General features: G+C 49.2%; 1 protein-coding gene across 1 annotated transcript; it reads left to right on the plus strand.

Annotated features, from left to right (window-relative positions):
* The first annotated feature begins 6,057 nt into the window (after positions 1-6,057).
* FASLG (Fas ligand) lies at positions 6,058-10,050 on the plus strand. Its single transcript, XM_009273300.1, has 4 exons — positions 6,058-6,447; positions 7,172-7,217; positions 9,106-9,159; positions 9,605-10,050. Exons 1-4 carry the CDS (start codon positions 6,058-6,060, stop codon positions 9,997-9,999), a joined length of 885 nt encoding a protein of 294 aa, XP_009271575.1. The 3' UTR covers positions 10,000-10,050.
* The last annotated feature ends 10,918 nt before the right edge of the window (positions 10,051-20,968 follow it).

A 20,968-nucleotide genomic window follows, 5' to 3' on the forward strand; every position in this document is an offset into this window, starting at 1 on the left:
AAGGAGCTTTCTGCTGCCTTACTGCTGTCTCTCATAGTGGACACATGGCCTGGGAGCTGCAACTAGTCTTGCCCATGCTGCTTTTCATTAGAGACACTAATTAAGTCACAGATTAGAGGTATGGCTTTTGGTAGGGAATGGAGATGAGGTTAACTGCATTTTGTGGACCTAGAAATGGAAAAGAAATTTGTTTGCCATCTCGAGGCTTGTTTTTCCTTTGTTAGATGTGGCGGCTACAGCCTACATCCAGCTGCTGGGCCCTCTGTGCGCTCGCACCAAACTAGAATCCTTGTCTGTGACTTTTTTCAGAAAAATAACTCGAAGCAGCTAGTGAGTATCTTCTATTCATAATTTGACATGGTTACTGCTGAAACATCAAGGTCGTGTTACCTTGCCCATGAAACCACCTGTATCTCAAATCCCAGGAAAGTCAGCTGAAGGTCCCTTGGGGTTTTGGGAAGTTGGCTGATGTGGGTCACTGGTGTCAGGGTGCTTGTGTAATGAGATGAGCACATCTGGTGTTGGGCTCTCCGTTTGCCAAGTGAATGCTGGAGGGCCTGAATTCACTCACTGATGCAGAGCTGAGGTGTGATCCTGGTGGAACTCAGTAGGGATCTCAGGGTAGATCTCAGTTTCTTTTTTTTTTTTTCTTTTAATGGGCTGAGAATGGGAATAAAATTGTCAAATACTGACTAGGCTACACAGGCCAGCAGAGCCAGCTGACATTTTCCAGGGCCAAGGCTGGCTTTGTGCTGGCAGCCTGAGGCAGGGCATGGGTTCCGCTGAACGGCTTGTGAATGCAGTTCTCAGCCATCACAGGAGAGGACGGGAAATCAACACCTGCACGTTTGCTGTGGTCTTCCTCACAACCTCTGAGTGGCTGCAACACCTTGTTCCATTTTGACCCATGACTAAGCTATTGTATGTTATGAAATGACCTGCTTCTCGCTTTCTCGGATGTTCAAGCAATAGATCCCATTACCTCGTAACCCCTATACCTCATTTCCTTGCTCTTACTGCAGGCACAAAAGAAATAAAATCTTACTCTGCGCTTTCAGTTCTTTTTCTCAGCTGTTTTGGCTCCTTCCCCACTTGGATTCTCTCCCACCTCAGATCAGAGCCCTGTATTTCTTCTGCTGAACGCAGGGCTGCTGCCTGCTTGTTGGGATCATAGTGTAGTTGGCACATGCTTAATGAAGGAGAGCACAAAGCACCTTGCTCACTGGAGGAAGGCCATATTAAGCACTGCAACGCCAGGCCAGAGCTGTTAGAAATGGATTTTGAAACCTGCTCTTGAGTTAAATATGCAAATGTCTTCCTTGTGAGCTGTTGGCACCAAGACATGACTCTACATGTGCCGTAAATGCTTCTGGCAAAGTGCAGTTGTGGAAATGAAAACCCTCACCCTTGCCTGGGAAAACTGAACTGTTAAAAAACCATAATATAGAAACAACACTAAGACGTCAGCACTCACTGCAAAGGCTTGGTGAGTTCTGGTGTCTTCCATGCCCCTTGAACGCTTCAGTGGATGGAGATCCTGCTACCTTTGGAGGCAGTTCTCACAAGCATCCATTCCAACATCCAGTCAAAAATCCGTGTCTTTTGGGCAAACTCCTTCAGCTGTGGCTCCCAGTTAGTGGCTTCCTGGGAAGGCTTTTTTCTGTGAGATTCAAGAGCCCTCTGCTGCTGGAAATCGTCCCTCTCTATGCAAGTGTTTCACGCGCTGTCCGTCCCTCCCTGCCAATCTGCTCTTGAATGGACCACGTTGAATGCCTTTGCTGTCTGGCTGTTACTGCAACTTCTTCCTGAGCCACTCTGAAGTGGAACATAAACTTGCAATGTGGGTTCTGGGACCGTCTGTAGCTGTGTAGTGCTATATGTGAGCTCATACCTATGGGAGCCTGTGGGCTTTCCCTGCTGGAAGCTCATGTCCAGCTGGATAGCCTCTCTATCAGTTTCAGAACTGTTTTCTTTCTAGGATGTTATTTTCTACCTAAAAATTTTGATCTGCAGTCTTTGTTTCTAGACTTGTTTCCTTCTGATTGAATTCTCTGTCCTCATGGCTACTTAGGATCTCTTACCAGTTATTTTAATCTGCAAATATTACTAGTGTAATATTTTGCTTGGTTTTCTCCAGATCTGTGGTAAAGGTGTTGAAATAGCTCTGTGTTGAGGACAATCCTGGTGGAAAATCGGAAGCCTTGTCCTGGATGGTGCTCTCAGTTACTCGTTCCACTGGTGAGCGTTAATGGGTGCCATCTCTTCTGCCAGCTGTGGCTGATCCTTACTGGGTTTGCAGTAGTTGCTTCTCCTGGCTCTGATGGCACGGTTTAGCCTGGGACCGCAAAAGATTGCCGAGGCTGTTAATATCTCGGGCTAATGTTTTGAATTCTGTTTTTTGAATGCGAATGATTCTCAACTTCAGTTATTCTTGGGTGTAATTTATGCAGCCTTGTGGGCTTTTTAGCATTTCCACTAGTCACTAGTGTAATAGGAAATATTTGTTAATCACTTTCAGATAAACACATATCTGACTCTGTCCAGAACCTGATGACAGCCTCTCCTACACAGTGGTTCACACTTACGGGTTTTTTTAAATTTTATTTTCTGTCAAGTATTAGATCTGGATCATTGTTCAAGTCCTGCTTTCTTTGTTGTATTTCAAGCAGGTTGTCCTTTTGTCCTTAAATCTGCTGATACAAACCTTCAGTTGCTGGCTGATTCTCTTTGCTGACAACATAAACTTTAGCATAATAGTGTGTAATGTTAATAAGAGCTCCCACCCCTCCTCTGGGGGCGAGGTGGGGATGGAGGGGGTTCTTCTGAGCAAATGCTCTTTTTCTGTCTGTGTAACTGTGTCTTCTGTTGTTTTTGGCAAAGGGGATCAATCTCTGATAAAGGGTATGGGAGGTGTTTCCATTTGAAAATATTCCCTCCTGTTCAAATGACATAATAAGGCTGCTGAAAACAGTGTGCATTTTGCAGACTGGGTGAAGAGGGGGATAGGGAGGCAGATACGCAAATCTGACACCCCTTTTGTCCTTCTTACGTCCTCCTTTCCTGCCCAGCTGTCCTGGCCCCACATTTTAGGAGAGCTCAACCTTGTCTAAATTCTGGCTCTAGACCTTCTAGCAAAATAGATTCATGTGACTTAAGTGTCTACCTACAGCGAATTGTCCCACTATTATTTCAAAAACCCTGAAAACATTGTGTGTTGCTCGAGCAATAGGAAGCCAGCAGAACACAGAGCCTGCAGGCATCATGACATGCTACACAGACACAGCCCGGCTTGCCACTGTCTTCCAGTGTGTATCATCTTGGTGATCTCTGAAGGTGGTGACAGCGGAAATAGAGTGTGACAGCAGGACCAGCACAGTAGAGTGTGCTAGGAAGGAAGAGGTCTCTGAAAGCGTGCTGTGCACCAAAAATGATCCTTTGATGGTAAAATAGCCCCAATCTTTGGCTTGCCACAACATGTGTTATTAGCAGGTTCTTGATCTGAGCATTCGAAAGAGAAGATGCAGCAGACATGGCTGAGATGTCTTTCATTGGGTTCATCACCTCTGCCCTCTCACCCACCCATAAAAAAATCTTTGTGAAAATAGGAAGCAGTGGGTGAGAAACAAGCACACTTCTGACATTTAAGGGACACTGCTACTGAGCCTGCAATCCCACCAAGGTAAGCTGTCTGCATTAAACACAGTCAGCGTCAGAAAAAACTTGAGTGGGTCCTCTCCAGGCAAAGCTGCGTGCTCGATGACTTTTGACATGCTTGTCAGCAATACCTCCAACTTTGAGGAAGTCCTGGGCTTCAGTCCCTGCTCCCTGAGCCATCGTATTTTACAGCAGTTGAATGGGCCATTAAGAAATGGCATTAAGAAAGAGGGCATTAAAGAAATGGGAACTCCCTGACACCCATGTCCGTGTTGTGAAGAGCCATGGGCATGCTGTGCTCACCGCTCTGAGAGCAAGGGAGTGCAGGCACTCACTGCTGAGCGAGGAGCCCGAGTGGGTGGCGAAGTCCCCCCATGTGTGGCTCAGGCGTCCGTGGCAGCAGCCGGGCTGGGGTGCTGTGCAGGCGGGATGGTGGCGGGCGTGCTGGCAGGAGATGCTTTCCCAACTGTCCTGCTGCCTCTCTTGGCTCCCTGTGCCTTGGAGGCATCTCTCTTTCTCCATGCCCAGCACTGGCTAGCAGACTGAAGTTCACCATGTGGCATGGGAACCACTGATCCCAGCCCTTTGTGTGACCTTCTCTTGTAATGATAGTAGCAGTGGATGAGGACCTGTCCTCGGGCTGGCTGGGGAGTGCTGTTCTGGGATGCAGAGGGGAGGACTGAGTGAGGGTAGGCATGACCAGACTTGAACTTCAGGAGCTGGATTTGTGTTGCTTTGGTGTCTTTTATGTCAGAAACCTAGAAGTATGAGGAAGAGCCAGATGGGTTGCTGAAACCTCTCATGCTGTGGATCACTGCTGCAGCAAACGGCTGTGGTGAACATCTTCAAAAAGCAGTGGAGTGTCTGGTGGTACAGGCAAGGCTTTGAGGACACGTCTGACTTATTGGTGTGGTTGGATTCAAAGCTGAGCCCTTGCTTTGGAGAAACAAGTGTGCATATGTTGTTAAAGCATGCTGTTCTCAGACCCTAGTTTTGATGTTCAAGATCAAAGCCTTGCGTGTTGGGATCGTTTCCTTCAGCCACAGAGGAGACAAATCTCCAGTTTGTTCTTGTATTAAGCATTTCCTTTTTTTTAAACACTACCCCATACAAACACACACTTCAACATAGGTCTGTAAAATGGAAGAGCAAACTGCTGCTTATAATCACTTGTGTGCATCTGTAAATCTGCGGGGAAAATCTCATTGCCACCACTTAGAAATCTGCAGTCAATGAGGAATGGAAATTGAGAAATTGGAAACCGAGGAATGGAAATGTCCCTGTCTCTCCTCACTATGATCTTGTAATGAGCTCTTATAAGTGCTGGTCCTTGCAGCATGGCCTGAATTCTGGATCCTTTCTTGGAAGGCAAGAGAAATTCTACCAAGATGAGTAGCACAGTGTCTACCCCAGGCTTTAATCACAAGTTACTCAGCCAGGTTAGGTCCTGCTACAGTGCTCAGCATTGACCTGAAGAGATGATAAAAAAGCCCTTCCCTCTCTAAGGCTTCTTCAGGTTAGAAGAGGACTGTGGGATTGGAGATATTATTTGCAAAAGTTAGAGGGGCAGCAGAAGCTGCCATAAGAGCCTGCTTGTGCCCCAAGGCACTGTGCGTTTCCCATGTTACAGCACACTGCTGGTTCAGCCTGGCCAGTGCCCTGCAGTGATTTGGTGTGGGTGAAGGCAGCCCACTGAGCTGGCTCTACCTGGGCTGTTAATGCCGGGGCAGCTCTGCTGGGGCTGCAGCACTGATGATGTCTTCCTCTTCTCAGTTACGTTGTTTTTTATCACAGTGGGATGGTGTTCTGTGACTCAGGATCCGTGCCCTAGGGAGCAGCCAAGGAAAAGGCGGGATGCGCAACAGACAGCAGTATGTAATTTGTCCTGTGTGAAATGAAGCAATTCCCCAGCACCTACAGCCGCACTTGGGATCAGGTCTTCATCCTTCTGCCGAGGGAAGGAGTCCTCAGCTCTGTCTCTCCCCTCTTGCGCAGGATGCCAGAGGTTTTATCATTCCTTTTGCTCTGCTTGTGGTCCACGACACCACAGTGGAAAAGCAGCTGCCTCTGCCTGAGTGGGCTGCTGGAAAGCGTGGTTGGCTGGTGGGTGTGTGCTGGGCTGATTACTCAGCCCCTGACTGCCAGCGCAGCCCTTGCGTGCCCCACAAGCACTTTGCTGCTGAGTGCACCTGCTTCCCGAGCCTGGCTGCCAAGCGCGGTTTTGTGTGAGCACAGTCTGCCACTGGGCTGGTCTCGCTGTGTGTGCGTGCTGCCTTGGTGTGGGAGGAGCAGGCGGGTGTCCCAAACTTGCAGCCGAGGGCGGAAGCTCTTTGGGGTTTGCTGTTGATGCTTGAGGCTTTCATAGAGTTGCAGTATCTGAGCTGGGTGTTCACTGCCGCAGTGATGCAGGCGTATAAAGGCAGAGCTGGGTCTTCCCCCAGGGCTCAGTCTGGGACAGCCCCGGCAGTTTTCGGCTGCCATATGGACGATCACGCCAAGCACGTCCAACCCATCCCACTCCCAGCCATGCAGCAGAACTTGAACTATGTGTACCCCCAGATCTTTTGGGTGGATGGCTGTGCCAATGCAAGTACTTCCTGCCCCCCGGCACCCCCCGTCAGTCCTTTCCCACCGCCAGTACCTGACCGGAGGAGAAAGCCAAGGAACAACAGGGAAAGGAGGAGTGTCGGCTTCCTGGTGATCTCCTTGCTGATCCTGCTGGCCCTCACTGGAGTGGGGCTGAGCATGTTTCAGATTTTCCACCTGGAGAAGGAACTGGCTGAACTCAGAGAGGTTGAGCATGTTTTTTCCACCTGGAGAAGGAACTGGCTGAACTCAGAGAGGTGAGGTCGGCCCGGCTGGTCACAGAGGCTCTGGGGAAACAGGAAAAAAAGAAAAATTTAAAATTGGGTCTGAGATGCTCAGGTGGTGCAAAACTCCCCAAGGGGCAGGCTGGTGGCATTTAAATGTCTGCCATGCCAGTGTAAGCGGGGTTTGCTTATTACTGTAAGGAACAACAGGGAAAGGAGGAGTGTCGGCTTCCTGGTGATCTCCTTGCTGATCCTGCTGGCCCTCACTGGAGTGGGGCTGAGCATGTTTCAGATTTTCCACCTGGAGAAGGAACTGGCTGAACTCAGAGAGGTGAGGTCTGCCCGGCTGGTCACAGAGGCTCTGGGGAAACAGGAAAAAAAGAAAAATTTAAAATTGGGTCTGAGATGCTCAGGTGGTGCAAAACTCCCCAAGGGGCAGGCTGGTGGCATTTAAATGTCTGCCATGCCAGTGTAAGCGGGGTTTGCTTATTACTGTGGGGGATTGCTCTATTGGTGACTGATATGCCTGGATGTCTTCATGTTTCTGAGTGCTGCAAGGTCTCTCTCCCTGTATATTTCTTAGCACTTTGCAGCTCCCCATGAGCACCCAGAATTAGCCACTGTCAAAGAGAGTCCTCGGCTGCTTTAGACAATGCCCTTATGCTCTCACTCTGCTAAGACAGCTTATCACCCTTCTCTTTTGACAGTCTGCCAGCACTGAACACATCCCTCCAGCTTTGGAGAAACTCATAGGTGAGTTGGTGTATATAAAGGAGGAACTCCTCTGTGTTAGCGCGTGTGAATGCTCCTGTCAGACTCTTCCTTCTCCTTATCAGGGGGCAAAGGCAGGGTCACAGCTCGATGCTCTGAAAGTCCTGATTTCACTTGCTTGGCTGGAAAAAGAGCTTTATCTCCGGGGTGTGGGGAAAGGGTCCTGCACCCTGCTTGCTGGAGTGCTTAGAGGTGTCAGCCATACGTTCCTGGGACAGTGTGCCTCCACTGTGGGGCCTCCCAGGCCCAGTGGGGCAATGCTACTGGGGGTACTCTGCTGTAAAAGTGGGTTTCTGGCTGTCCTAACATATAGCGACAGCATGAATGGAAGGAGGAGAACGGAGATGGGCACCGCATGTGTTACTTCTTTCTCTCCTTACTCTTTTAAGATTTTGGGAGGATGCAGAGGGTTTCGTTTTCTTTGGGGGTGGGGGATTCACTCCCACCCTTGAGAGCGCAACTTATTTTTTCCTAAATCCTTTTGGTACAAAGTCTCACTGCAGCCAAAGCTAGTTGAGAAGAGCCTGATTGTATGTGGTTTTTTTTCTTTCAGAAATGCCATTTCAGTGAAATTGAAACTTTCCACAAGAACCTGCCAATTTTTCTAAATTTCATTTAGGAAAAAACCAGAGTTTCAATCTGAATGGAACAATTTAAAAATCATATTTTGAACTTCCAAACTATTATTTTACTTTTATATTCCATGTTAATGTTATCAGTGAGGATATCCCTTTTTAAAGATGGCCAAGTCGGAAAGAAATTTTCAGCTCTTTTGACAATTTTTGCTAGATCTGAAAAGATTCCGCGCCCCCCTTGAGGATTTTGGTTAGTAGGAAAGTTAATTTCTTTTCAAGTTTGTTCTGATATTGAACAAAAGCAAATTTGGAAATATCAAAATTCTCTGGAAAGGGCAGTCCTGCTTCCCATCAACTCCCATATCAATAATTTTTGTAATCTGTTGCTTAGGGGAAGGGGAACTGTCACTTCAACTGGAAGCTTAGTGCTCTGATCACAGGCTACTTTAGCAGTAGCTGAACATAAGTCATAATAACCCTGAATTTCTTGAGGGGGATAGATACATAAAGCCAGGAGAATAGTGTAAAGGAGAAGGGAGAGGAGAGGAAAATTTAATTGGCTTGAGAAAAGAAAAGGCTGCTTCTAAAACTGGAGAACGTGATGCTTGGAAGTAGATCCTAAGAAGGGAAGGATGGAGTGGGATGGGGTCCAAATACCGAGTCACTGTAACTGGCCCATCTCTCCAAGGGGACCCAAGCCCTCCAGGGAAGGCAGAATTTTCCCAGCTGTGCTCTGCCTCTCTGAGGACAAGGTCTGCCCGGCCAGCGGGATGGTTTGCAGGATGTCTCGAGTGTCGTCTTTGATCTACTTTTAAGGAGGGTTGGTACTCAGCAGACAGAAGTCTGCTGCCATGGGTACATCTGCTCTTGGCAGTGCTGGACTGGAGGGTGGCAGCAGAACAGGCTTGTCTATGACAGGACACGAGCAGTCACTTTGGCATGGGCCACAGATGCTGGGTAAAGGGGCAGTATTGTCCCTCTCCTACACTCTGAGTGAGAGGCCTCTGCTTGAGCTCACTGATTGAGACATTTTAAGATGAAAGCTCTCCTTGCTCTTTCCCCTTGCTTTTGAACACATCTGGATCCTTTGCTGCAACTCTTCCTTTTTAACTCCTTCTCTTGCCCCGCAGCGTTTGCCCAAGCATCGGTCTGCCTTGCTGTGCTAAGCCACGGTGCTTATGTGCCCTGTGCTGCTCTGAATCTGCCCCATTTCAGCTTCGTGGTCAGCTCCCTTCCACTCTCTGGGCTGCTTCTCCATGGAGCATATGGCTAACATCTTCCCTATTTTCATGCAGGGCAGAAGGAGCAGTCAATGAAAAAGGAAGCGAGGAAGGCAGCACACTTAACAGGTACGTGCTGAGGGGCCAGCAAGATGTGGGAGCCGGGGATAGGGCAGACGTGGTTGGGGTGAGAGGGTGGCATGGTTGTAGTTGTGAGGAACCAACCTCACACAGGTTTTCCTATTTTCCTTTGGTAACACGTGTACTCTGACAGTGGGAAGTTACTCCACAGCTAAAATCTTCCCCTCATTTAGGCTTTTCAGCGAGGGCTCTGTTTTTTGGTTTGGTTTTTGGTTTGTACCTGGGATATGAGGGACAGAAAGCTGTCACAAGCAGCTGGCGTTAAGCGAGGTGAAGGTGAGAGCTCCCACCAGTGCGAGGTCAGGGTGGACTTTCCAGGCTGCAGATAAGGGCTTGGAGAGCAGTTGACTTCTTGTGACATGGGGTGTGACTTGAGGAAAAAACACACAACTGCTTGTACTTACTGCACTTTTTCTCTTGTTTTGGCTTCCAGGGAACCCTGCCCAGCGGGACCTCCCTTTGGAGTGGGAACCCATCTCTGGCCATGCCTTCACCAACGGTGTTCAGTATCGTGATCAAGGCCTTGTCATCAATGAGACCGGCCTGTACTTTGTGTACTCCAATGTGCTCTTCCGGGGAAGTGTCTGCAGCAGCCAGGTGTTGACACACATCGTCTACAAGAAAAACCCGGCCTTGCTGGGCAGCCATGTACTGATGGAGGACAAAGGCATCAACTACTGTACGAGCCAGAAAACGTGGGCCCGGAAAAGCTACCTGGGGGCTTTATTCAAGCTCAGGAAGATGGACAGTTTGCACGTCAACGTCTCCAAAATAGCTCTGGTTAATTTTGAGGAATCCAAGACATTCTTTGGCTTATTTAAGCTTTAAATGGGGCTGTTGGACCATGGTCAGCAGCCCCCACACACACACTAGGACGTGTGAGGGGTGAGTGCTGCCTGAGCGGCAGTGGCCAAGCCAGGGTCTCGCACCAGGAAGCCCACCAAGAAATCATGTTTTGGCCTTCAGCGTGAGAGGGCTCAAGCAACTGGTAAAGGCTTTGAAAGCAGACCTCTGGGAAGCACCGGAGCTGTACTGCACCAACCCAAAGAGAATCGCACATTTCCCCCTCCGAAAAAACGAACAAACTCAAAACGTAGTGTGCTGAAGACCCCGTTGAAACTCACTACTTGCTACCTGAGAAGATGCTGGTGCCAGGGTCCCCACATGGTGTCATGGCCCTGGTAAGCTTGGGGCAGCCGGTGGGCATTGAGGAGGCCCCTTGAGCCAGGGCTGCGGGTGCCTGGGCCGTGCTGCGCCATGCCACAGGCACTGGTGTGGGAACAAGCAGTGCGGAGGCCTCAACTGCCCGCCCCGAGCCATGGCTGGCCACCCTGCCCGGGCACTCAGCACTGTGACTGTTCAACAGGCACCTGCCTACCAGCTGGCTCGTTACACGTGGTATGTTCGTTTTGTGTTAAGTTATCAACTGTTCCCATCCCAGAAAATGTCCCCCAACCCCTTTATTTAACTCATCCTGACTGCCTTGCAAGGAACGTGCCAGAAGCAGCGGTGCCCTGAAGGGGGTCCTGACCCTGGAGAGAAACCATGACTGTGCCATGGTGGTGGGGCTGGTGGGGAGGCTCTGCTGACATGACCTGAACAACACGGCGGTGGAGAACAGTGGGGCCTGAGACTAAAGCAGCATCTCCAACCCCCTTCCTGCCCTTTTGACACATCAGGGTCCCCCATGGAGGCCTGGTCCTGCCGCTCCCTGCATGCTGCAGGTGTGGGCGTGCTGGCCACCATCAATGGCATGGCTTCAGCTGCCCCCCTTGTCTCCTGAGCAAAACACAGATGGTAAATAAAGGTATATTTTTTCTAGTAAGTGGCACTGTCCTCTCCTCATTTGGGGCAGCAGGCTTCTGCAATGGCCAAAGCCCTGAAGGCCTCTGTGATCAGGGGCCAGCACCCTGCTCCTTCTCCAGCAGCATGGCAGAAATCTGGGAGCCTGACCACACTTCGCTGCCTGCTTGGTGGGGCACAGGATCCCCGCCATGGAGCTTTGGGGCTCCAGCATTGAAACATCAGGATTTGGGGACTGGGAGGTGTGATGTGGGCAGCACAGACCAGGCAGCCCAAGCCCTGTTTGGCCATCAGGAAGGGAACCGATCTCAAAACACAGGCTTGAGCTTGAGTGGAGCCAGACACTTGTTGCTGAGCAGAAGCGCTGCTGTCCCCAAAGGTACCATGCTCCTCTGTGTGCCCTCTCGCCCCAGCGGCACTTCCCATGTGGCAGTCTGAAGGGCAAGGAAAGGAGGTGGCGCTTTGGTGTTAAAAAAAAAAAACAAAACCATTTGCTCACTCTGGTGTCTGGTCCATGGAACTCTTCCCTTGCATGGGTTAACCCTGAGGCTGTCTGAACAAAACCATGCTCACTCTGGTGTCTGGTCCATGGAACTCTTCCCTTGCATGGGTTAACCCTGAGGCTGTCTGCCATGTTGCCACCAGGCAGTACACAAAGGCTGCAGCTGTGGTGCATCATCATCTTTGCCTGTGGTCCAGCCTTCTTGCAGCTCTCATGTTGGTCACAGTGAACAGTGGCTCTTCAGCAGCCTGCAGCATTTACTTCCTTTTCTACAGTGCTGCTCTTGGCTCGGTGGTGTGTGGCCTGTGGTTTGCTGTTGCTTGCTTCAAAACTTAGAAATGGACTGGCTACTAGTGTGGCCAGTGTGATGTGAACACTGCACCTCTCTGCTCACACAGCTGTTGCTGCACTCAGCTATTTCCACTGCATTTCTCAGGATGACAAATGCCTCAAAAGGTCAAAGTTTAGGGACCTTTTTGCTTGATTGATGCTTTCTTGCTGTCCCCACCTCCTCCTAGTATCGGAGGGGCAAACCACATAGTGCAGGGATGGAGGTGCTGGATCCAGACCCTGCCAGGAAAGGCTGGAAATTGCTATCCTCTTCTGATTGCTGTTTGTACAGTGTTGCTTTCCTAGTGACCAGGCATCCAAGTCGGGAGTGGGCATCTGTATGTACATGTGCCCGCAAGCTTGCAGCTATTTCTATAGCAAAACTAGCTGAGCACATTGCGTGCTTCCTTTCTTTACTGGCGAGCAGCTTGGAGAGAGACAGGGCATTCAGTGCCCAGAGGAAACTCACGCTGAGGTTATGCTCTCTGCTAGTACTGTATTGGTGATGGGCTGGAAAGCTCCTAAAGGTTTCTATAAGTCAGCACACAGTAACTCAGCTAGACTGTGAATGTAGTCAGCTCTGGGGCAGGATGTGGCAGTTGCTATTGCTGCAAATCAGGAGGGGACAAGGATCTGTTAGTCTTTTTATCTGAAATGCTAAAGGCAATGCAGACCTGCACATTTCAGAGACGGTGGCACAGTGCGGTGGACAGTCATGTTATAAATAGGGCTGGGATCTCCTGAGGTGGACAGAGCTGGTTTATCCTTGCAGGATAAAGCTAGGTGCTGCTAGGCTTGCTCCTGAGTCGTGGCTGTGACTGTGTTGAGTCAGCAGCATGGCTGCCAGTAAGACATGTGTTTCCGCTTTGTGATCCCTTCCTCAAATATTGCTCTAAACTGCCCAGAGCAAATCCACTACTTAGCTTGTGGGCTCTGACTAAAGGTCATGACAGTATTATACAATTTCAAACTGCATAGAGTCAATTCATAGACTGCTTGTACCACAACGGCTTTATTAAATTCATCTGTTTAGCTAATGAGCTGTTCATTTAGTGAAATGCTTATTGTTACCATTAAATACTTAATGAATATCTAATGCTGACATTATTAATAGCTCTTGGACTATATTTAAAATTATTTAATAAACATATTCAAATTATTGAAATTTATTTTGAAATTATCAAGTATTTTGTTCCCTCCCCAGCAAGGGAAGGGTGTCTGCACTAGAAAGGATATCCCAGGTCCTTCAGCAGGGCTGGCTATTGTGATGTTTGGTTTTTTTCTGTTTTGAGGAAAATAAGTGACTCTTCCCTGCAGGTCATGTTTCTGGATTGCAGTGGTCTGAGTTGACCTCCTTTTTTCCTGATGGAGCAACCTGGGCCATGTGTGGAGGTACCCCAGGGTTTGGGCACCATTTAACAGGGCTCCAGAGAGACTCGACTGTACGGAGAACATGGCTGACAAGAAGTGACAAGCCCAGATCATCTCCTGATAAGAGGTTTCTGGCCTGCTCCCACTGCCTGGGGGTCTTCTGGGGTTCACATCCTTTCTTCCTATGCACACTTTCCTACATGATCCAGCCTTAGGGACCTGGCCAGCGCTGAGCCAGCGGGCATGTTGCAGGCACACAGACAGCTCTCGTGGTCAGCTGAACCCTTTCCAGGAGATGTCTGTGTGTTTGGGTGTGCAGCTGGCCAAATCAGGGCTCTGCATGACATATAAACATTTGTGCTGCTACGTGGCTGAGCACAGCAAGCTGCTTGATAGAGATATGGTCTCTTTTGTGGTTGATGTGTATCAGATGCTGCATCCTATTTACCTATCCCAGTGGAGAAAAGGGGATGGCAGCATGCTAGTGTCTTAAAAACCTTGGGTAGGCTCAGTATGTACAGTAACCAAGGTGGTAGAGGGGACTGTATTATAGAAAGGACTGTATGGATAGGGTCATTGCTGCTTCTACAGCAAAAGCGCAGTGGAAGCAAAGTGACCAGTGACCTCTGAGAGACAGAGTATAAGCAGAGAGTGAGGCAGGATGAGCAGTGAGCAGGGCTGGTGTGCGATGGGTGCTGCTGTGCGGTGGGTGCTGTTTCTCACAGATCAGAAGTGTGGGAGGTGGTGTGCTGGCAAACAGCCCTGCCAGTATCTGCTGCAGCTCCGCTTTCCCCAGCGGAGAAATCCCTGTCAGAGAGGGAGAAATATCCCCTGGACAACTATGGCCAGCATCCCTCATATCAATACTGCATATTGCATCCATGTGTCCTGACTCTTTACCAGTCCATGGTCACTCATGATGGGGAGGAAGGTGACTGGTGCACAGCAAAGGCCTGAAGGCACCTGTAATACAAAAGCAGAAGGAGCAGTTGCTGATCCTCAGTACGTGCTGAAGCATCAGGGTGTGAGAGACAAGAAATGGAGCCACAACGTGGAATGGCTCTCGGCAGGCTTGCTCGGATATGTGTCTTGGCTCAGAAACCTCACAGCTTAGTTGTTGTAGTTAGCTGGAACTGTCACTGTTGAGATGTGTTATATACGACTGTTTCTGTAGCCCTCCCAGGGAGAAGAGAGAGCATGAGTAAGAATGGAAGAATTGATGTGTCTGAAGCCGCTCAAATCCTGTGACTTCAGACAGCAACCTTCTATTTGATCTGACAAGTTTCATTGTTGCTTTGGTTGTTTGTTGGGGGGTTGTGTTTTGGTTTGTTTTGGTTTTTGGTTGGTGGTTTTTTTTCCTTATTCATTTACCTGAAGCCAGCCTTGGGCTTTCTAAGTTTCTGTTACAATGTCTTGTGGGGTTACTTCTTCCAGCCCATGGAGCTGTAAAGACTCTGCCAAATTTTTACCAGGTTGGGAAGGAGCATTTTCTAGTGGTTAGGGAGGGGAGAAAAAGGGAAGGGAGGTAAACTTAAATATCGCTATTATTTTTCTAGTACTCTGACATGTGGGTATATTACATCATGGTTACAAAAGTGACTAAGTGACTGAGGTTTAACACAAAAGAGAGGATGAGGTGAGTAAAGAGAGAGGAGGAGTTTTGATGCAAGGTGAGGCAAGTTGCATGTGAATTTCTTGTTGATTTTAATTAAAAAAAAAAAAAAAGAAAAGCTTGACAACTTGTTGCTGATTCATCTCTCGGGGTAACACAGTCTCAAATGTTCCGTTCCCTGCACATGACCGAAGCCCTGACACAGGAGATGTGGGACTGCAGGCTGTGGTGCAGGAGACTGCTGGCAGTGTCTGCAACGGTGTCTTCTGCCAGACAGAAGTGTGAAGAGATGCTGTGTTCCCTGGCCTCCGCCTGTGGTGTGACCAGCAATGCTGCTTTGGGATCCTACCAGTAGGCTCTGGTCTGGCCAGTTACCCCTGCCAGGACATCGGCAGTCATGCGAACAGGCATAAAGGGTTTCTGTTGTGAAGATTCATGGTTTTTTGAAAATAAGCTGCTCCTTCCTCTGGGTAGTGAAGAGACAAAAAGCTCTAGGTGGAATAACAAACCCCAACGTGCTTTCCTCTGCCTCAGTTGTCTCATCATTCCTCAGCATGCTCTGTATGACTCACCCCTCCCTATGAAGAATCAACTTACAAACCATCACAGAGATTTTACATCTCTCTCTTTTCCCCATACTCCACAAGCAGTTTCCTTCAACAGTAGTTGAAAAAGTCTCCTTGCCCAGTTTCCTTTTGTCGTTGGGGATTCCTCCAGTTCCCCTTTGTCAGGTCAGTCCTGGGGAGTGAAAGCCTGCTGGTCAGCTAATTCCCTGGGACGTTCAGCTTGGAAACCTGTGCTGGCCAGGGGAGTAGCTGGTCTTTTGAGCCATCTGAAGGACTATCAAAACTGGACTGCATGCTCTCCTGAGCCCTGTGCTGGGGATATGCATTTCTCCTGGTGTTGCTAGTGGGGTTTGTGTCAACACAGAGGCAAAAGATTTCAGAAAAGGGCGTCGGAGATGGAGATTCTCTCTCCTAATTCGAACAGTCTACAAGCTAGCTGTTCATGCTGGAGGTGTGATGAACATTAAATTCCCTAAGCAGGGTGCAATCTGTTTATGGCTGGTGCAATTCTCAGCTATCATGGGGTCAACCAAAAAACTGGTACAAGCTGCCCAGTCTCAGCACAAGCTCCGAAGGACATGCTGAGAGTGGCTCGATACCATTCTCTTTATGCGTGCTCCCTGCTAAGATTTCTGCATGGCGAATAGGTATCCAAAATTTGGCTTTTATTAAAGTCCTGAGAGAGAAATCCAAACCACGGAAGATCGGAAATGCTCTAGCAACAAAAGAGGATGTAATTTGCTCTAATTCCCTGTTCGGTTTCAACAGGGAAGGACTGGGAGAAATTCAGCATATTCAGCTGCACTTGGTTTGAGCAAGGGCGGGTTGGCTGGCTAGTTTTTAAATAAGCAGCAGAAGTGTGCTGTTGCAGCCTTTGCAATGTTCCTTGCTGCTGTGCTCTGAAATTGGTACTGTGTGTCCTAGCCATCAAGCGGTCCTGCCAGGCTGTGTGTGGCTGTCCGTGTACACTGCTTTGCCGCTGAGAGCTGATTTAAGGCTTGGACGTGGCAGGGAGTTATTGTGGCTTAGCCAACTACTGTCTGTTAGCAGAGCTGTGGCCATAGCAAACATGATATTGTCAGAGCCTTTGAAGTTTGGGGGTGGAAGGGCGTTTCTGCCTCCTGCTTGCAGCTGCACTTGCTTGTTTATCTGAGCTGCCAAGGACTCAAGTCAGGAGCTTTGCGAGGGGTCCTCTGCCGCCCTGGTGTGTGAGTTTTCAGTGAGGGTAGGGAATGACTGTTTTGAAGGTTTGCTCGAAACTCCCCACTCGCATCCTGCGGAGACCCTGCTTGCTGGGCTGGAGAATGTGACTCAGGCAAGGCCATTGAAGGAGAGAAGAGGACGGTAATTTCTTGATCCAGCTCGAATCACCCTTAGGTACTGTCTCCCTGCCCTTGAAGTGTTTATTTTGTCATCATATGCATTTTATTCTGCATAGGGGGGAGTTCAGTGGCAAGACATGGTGTGATCCATCTGTCAGTCTATGCATCCACTGTATCTAGTGCCCTCCCAGTCACAGAATAAAGATGTCTCAGACCTGGCAGGATTGTCTATGCAGTACTACAAGAGAAGTACCAGTGCTGTGCCCTGGGCCTTGAGATGTGCAACTTTCATTTTGATGCTAATGTAACTTGCTGGTCTGAGTGGTCCTTGCTCCCAGAATGCACGCAGGATGGAAAAGATAGAGAGATGGTTCCCCAGCCTGGGATAAAAGCCTCGGGGAGCCTATCCTCAGTGCCTCCCCCAACGTGTATCAGTGCAATGACGGCTAGTGGCATCGAGTCTGCTTAGGAGGCCAAGGAAAACCATGCCACAGAACTTCTCTTCACTTCCTTTTGTGCTAGGAAATGTCATTAGAAAGGCTTCTAGGTGTGGGTTATAGCAGAAGGCATCCTGTGGGTCTTGTAATTTCTGTGGGTTTTGTAGTTTCTACTTTGTTAGCTCATCGGACAAGCTGAGGAGAGAAACTGAAAGCATGAGAGAACCTGAAAGTGGGCTTGGGACCTTGCACTGAGGGGTAGGGGCAAGCCTGTCCTGGCAGGGAACAGAGTACCAACACCACCTGTCCCTGCTGGCACCAGGCTCTTTGCCGAGGGCTGGTGGTGGCCACAGGTGGCACCGGGCGCTTGGAGCTTCTGCCTCCATGCGCTGATTTCTCTCTCCTGCGGGACCCTGGCCTGAAAGGTCTAACCACCATTTCAGCCAGAATTGTTCCCCCCACCACCATCCTTTGTCTTCATGCAGACAAATTAACAAGTAAACAAAAATCCAGCCCTGTTGCTTGGAGGGAGCTGGAAGATACACTGAGGGGACGAAGTAAGAGAACATGGGGACATGGCAGCAGACTTCAAGGCTGTCGTGCTCAAGATTGGTGTTTGGGACTATTGGGGCTGAATGCAGAGCACACCAAAAGCTGTAAAACCACTGAATTCTTTTTTGAAAAGAATCCTAAAATTGGTACTTGGTAGCAGCGCTTTCGTTTCTCTGTGTTTCAGCTCATTGCCTGTAAACCATGCTTAGCACCTAACTTTGTAGAACACTGTGAAGAAAAGCTTGCCAATTTCTCCGCAGTACTCATACTGGGGTTATGACCAGCATCAAAAGTGCATAAGGAAATGGTGACAGTGGTGAGTCTCCCCCCTCCACCAGCCCACAGCCAGGTCAAATCAGCACACTGAGCCCTCTGGAGAGAGAATAATGTTATATGAACGAGGAACACGGCTTAGAGAAAAGAAACCAATGTTTATTGTCTTAAATCATTGACTCTCCAGGAACCTCACTTAGACAGCAAGTGTTGCTTCTTTGTACAGCCTTCTTGGGAAGTTTGGCCTTTTACTTGTGACCAAATTGCTCTCCTTTGTTTTCTTGCAACAGTTTTCTAGTGATTTGTACCCTTTGCAAGTCTGGTACCACTGCTGAACACTTTGCTTTTGCTCTTAGGGTGTGAAAACCTCTTGCAGAACCATTTAACTGCCTGTTTGCAGTATGCTTCACATAATTGGTTTGGGAATTCAGTCTTTCTTTAACCACTTTTACTCCTCTCATTCTTTATTTCTAATTTCCTCTGTGAAAAAAAGAAAAGAGAAAAAAAAAAAGCTGCCCCCCCCCTAGCCCTACTTTTTAAAAGTGCTATTTCCTGTGGTCTTGAAGAGCACACTGAACACAGAAATGTGAACCTGAAGTAACTTTGTGCTCTCTTGCTGAGCGTAAAAGGGAGCAGGTAGGTGGTGAAGCCCCATGCCAACTTCCAGTAACCCCCCAGCCTTGGTGGAGCTGCTGAGTCAGCAGGGCAGCATGTCTGTTGGGAATCCCTCCTTCCCCATGCTACTGCGTGGGGTCGTGGTCTCCAAAGACCCTGTCAGCACTGCAAATGTGAGTCCACTGGAGATGCAGATGGAAACACCGCTTTTTTCCCCCCTCTCAGTGTCTTTGTGGGCTGAACAGAGCCCAGTGGATTACCTCCCTGGGGGGAGCAGGGCTGAGCCGTGTTCAAAGTACTCAGACTCACACCTGGAATATGCAATAGAAGTGACACACTTTAAACTTGGTAGATGAATACTCCACACACCTCCAAATGCTTCAAATTTAAATAATAATTCGTACTTGTGGTGGTGGGTTGACTCTGGCCAGCTGCATAACGGCCACCCGGCTGCTCTCTTGTTCACCCTCCTCAACAGAATGGGGGAGAAAATAAGATGGAAAGGCTCATGGTTGAGATAAAGACAGGGAGATCACTTACCAATTACTGTCACAGGCAAACCAGGCTCAATTTGGGGAAATTAGTTTATTGCCAACTGAAAGAGATTTGGATAGTGAGAAACAAAGACAAAACAACACTTTTCCCCCCCTCTTTTTTCCCAGGCTCAGCTTCATGTCTTCATTCCCAACTCCTCTACCTCTCCCCGCCCAAAGCGGTACAGGGGGATGGGGAATGGGGGGCTGTGGTCAGTCCATAACAGCTCCCTCCTCTCTGCCGCTCCTCCCTCCTCATGCTTTTCCCCTGCCACGGTGTGGGTGCTTCCAGAGGCTGCAGTCCTTCAGGATAACCCTGCTCCTGCGTGGTCTCCCTGGGGCTGCAGGGGATCCCTGCTCCAGCACCTGGAGCGCCTCCCCCCTTTCCTCCTCCTCTGTCCTCGGTGTCGCAGGGCTGTTTCTCACACTTTTTTCCCCTCACTCCTCACTGCCAGGCAGCGTTTTTCCCTTTCTTAACATGTTTTCACAGAGGTGCCACCAGGTTCAGCAGCTGTGGGTCCATTACTGAGGCAGCCAGAACCGGCCGGAACCAGCTGTGTCCAGTGCGGGGCAGCCTCAACCTCTCTTCACAGACACCTGCTGCCAGTGTCTGGGCATAGCTACCCAATGCCCTCACTGCCGCAGCGTTTTTCCCTTTCTTAACATGTTTTCACAGAGGTGCCACCAGGTTCAGCAGCTGTGGGTCCATTACTGAGGCAGCCAGAACCGGCCGGAACCAGCTGTGTCCAGTGCGGGGCAGCCTCAACCTCTCTTCACAGACACCTGCTGCCAGTGTCTGGGCATAGCTACCCAATGCCCTGCTTCGGGTAATACTTGAAAGGCTTGGGAAGCAGTGGCACAGCTCTGGAAAGGTGTTAATAAGAACAAAGGTGTTACTGTGCAGCCATGTAACATACTCGAGCTCTGGGACCTTCTCTGGGGCCATGCCTTTGAGCACGACGGAGCAATGCCCTGTATTGGTTGTGGGAGGGCGGGCAGCACATAGAAGGATCTGGAAATGGCTGCGGAGGGGAAGAGACATGATTGTGCAGGTACAGCGAAAGACTTGTCAGAAGATGGCTGTGGCTGGGACATTTGAAATGACCGACTGCAGTCTGTGTGGGAAGATAGAGAATTATTAATTAATAAGTACTATCTATGTCTATAGACAGATTTTTTTTTTCTCCCTTAAACGGAGCAAACCCAAACATAATACAAACTGCAGCCAGCCACGGAGCAGATAAAACTATCAACAATTTAGGCAAGACACTTGAAGTGTTTTGGGTTTACATTTGGAAGGAAATGTAATAGAATCATATAACCATGATGTAATACTTTTATTTCCTATGGTAGCTGGTTCACTAATATCAAGCGTAAAACCAGAAGGCCTGGAGGACTTGCACAGAGAACTTCTGTTAGTTTTGTGTTTCTGACTGGAGCTACCTGAGCTGCTGGAGTTAGGTTGAACCAAGTCTTTGCATGCATGTTGAGGACAGGCCAGTAGTCTGATGTCTGTTAAAAACGAAATTGCCGCTGTGAACGCAGAGCTAGCGGCTGGAAAGGAAAGCCTGAACAGAAACTAAGAAATGCCTCTTTTTAGTAAGAGACAACTCAGAGCAAGGAGGGAGAACAAAACAGAAGTAAAAAAGGTTTCCCCACAGTGCTCCCCAGGGCCGCTTGGTCCTCACAGCCAGGATCTTGCCTTCAGCCACCAACACACCCCTGCTGCCCCAGCAAGGTCTCTGTTACCCCCAAGGCTTGCCCTTGTGCCACAGGCTGACACCCAGCTCCCCCTGGGACTCCTTTCCCTGCCTTCCCCACAAAGTCTTGGGGCCCTTTCCCAGTACCTCCCTGCGGATGGGACAGGTTCCCACCTGACCT

The sequence above is a fragment of the Aptenodytes forsteri genome, unplaced genomic scaffold, assembly GCF_000699145.1.
Source record: "Aptenodytes forsteri isolate BGI_AS27 unplaced genomic scaffold, ASM69914v1 Scaffold95, whole genome shotgun sequence".
Classification (NCBI taxonomy): Eukaryota; Metazoa; Chordata; class Aves; order Sphenisciformes; family Spheniscidae; genus Aptenodytes; species Aptenodytes forsteri.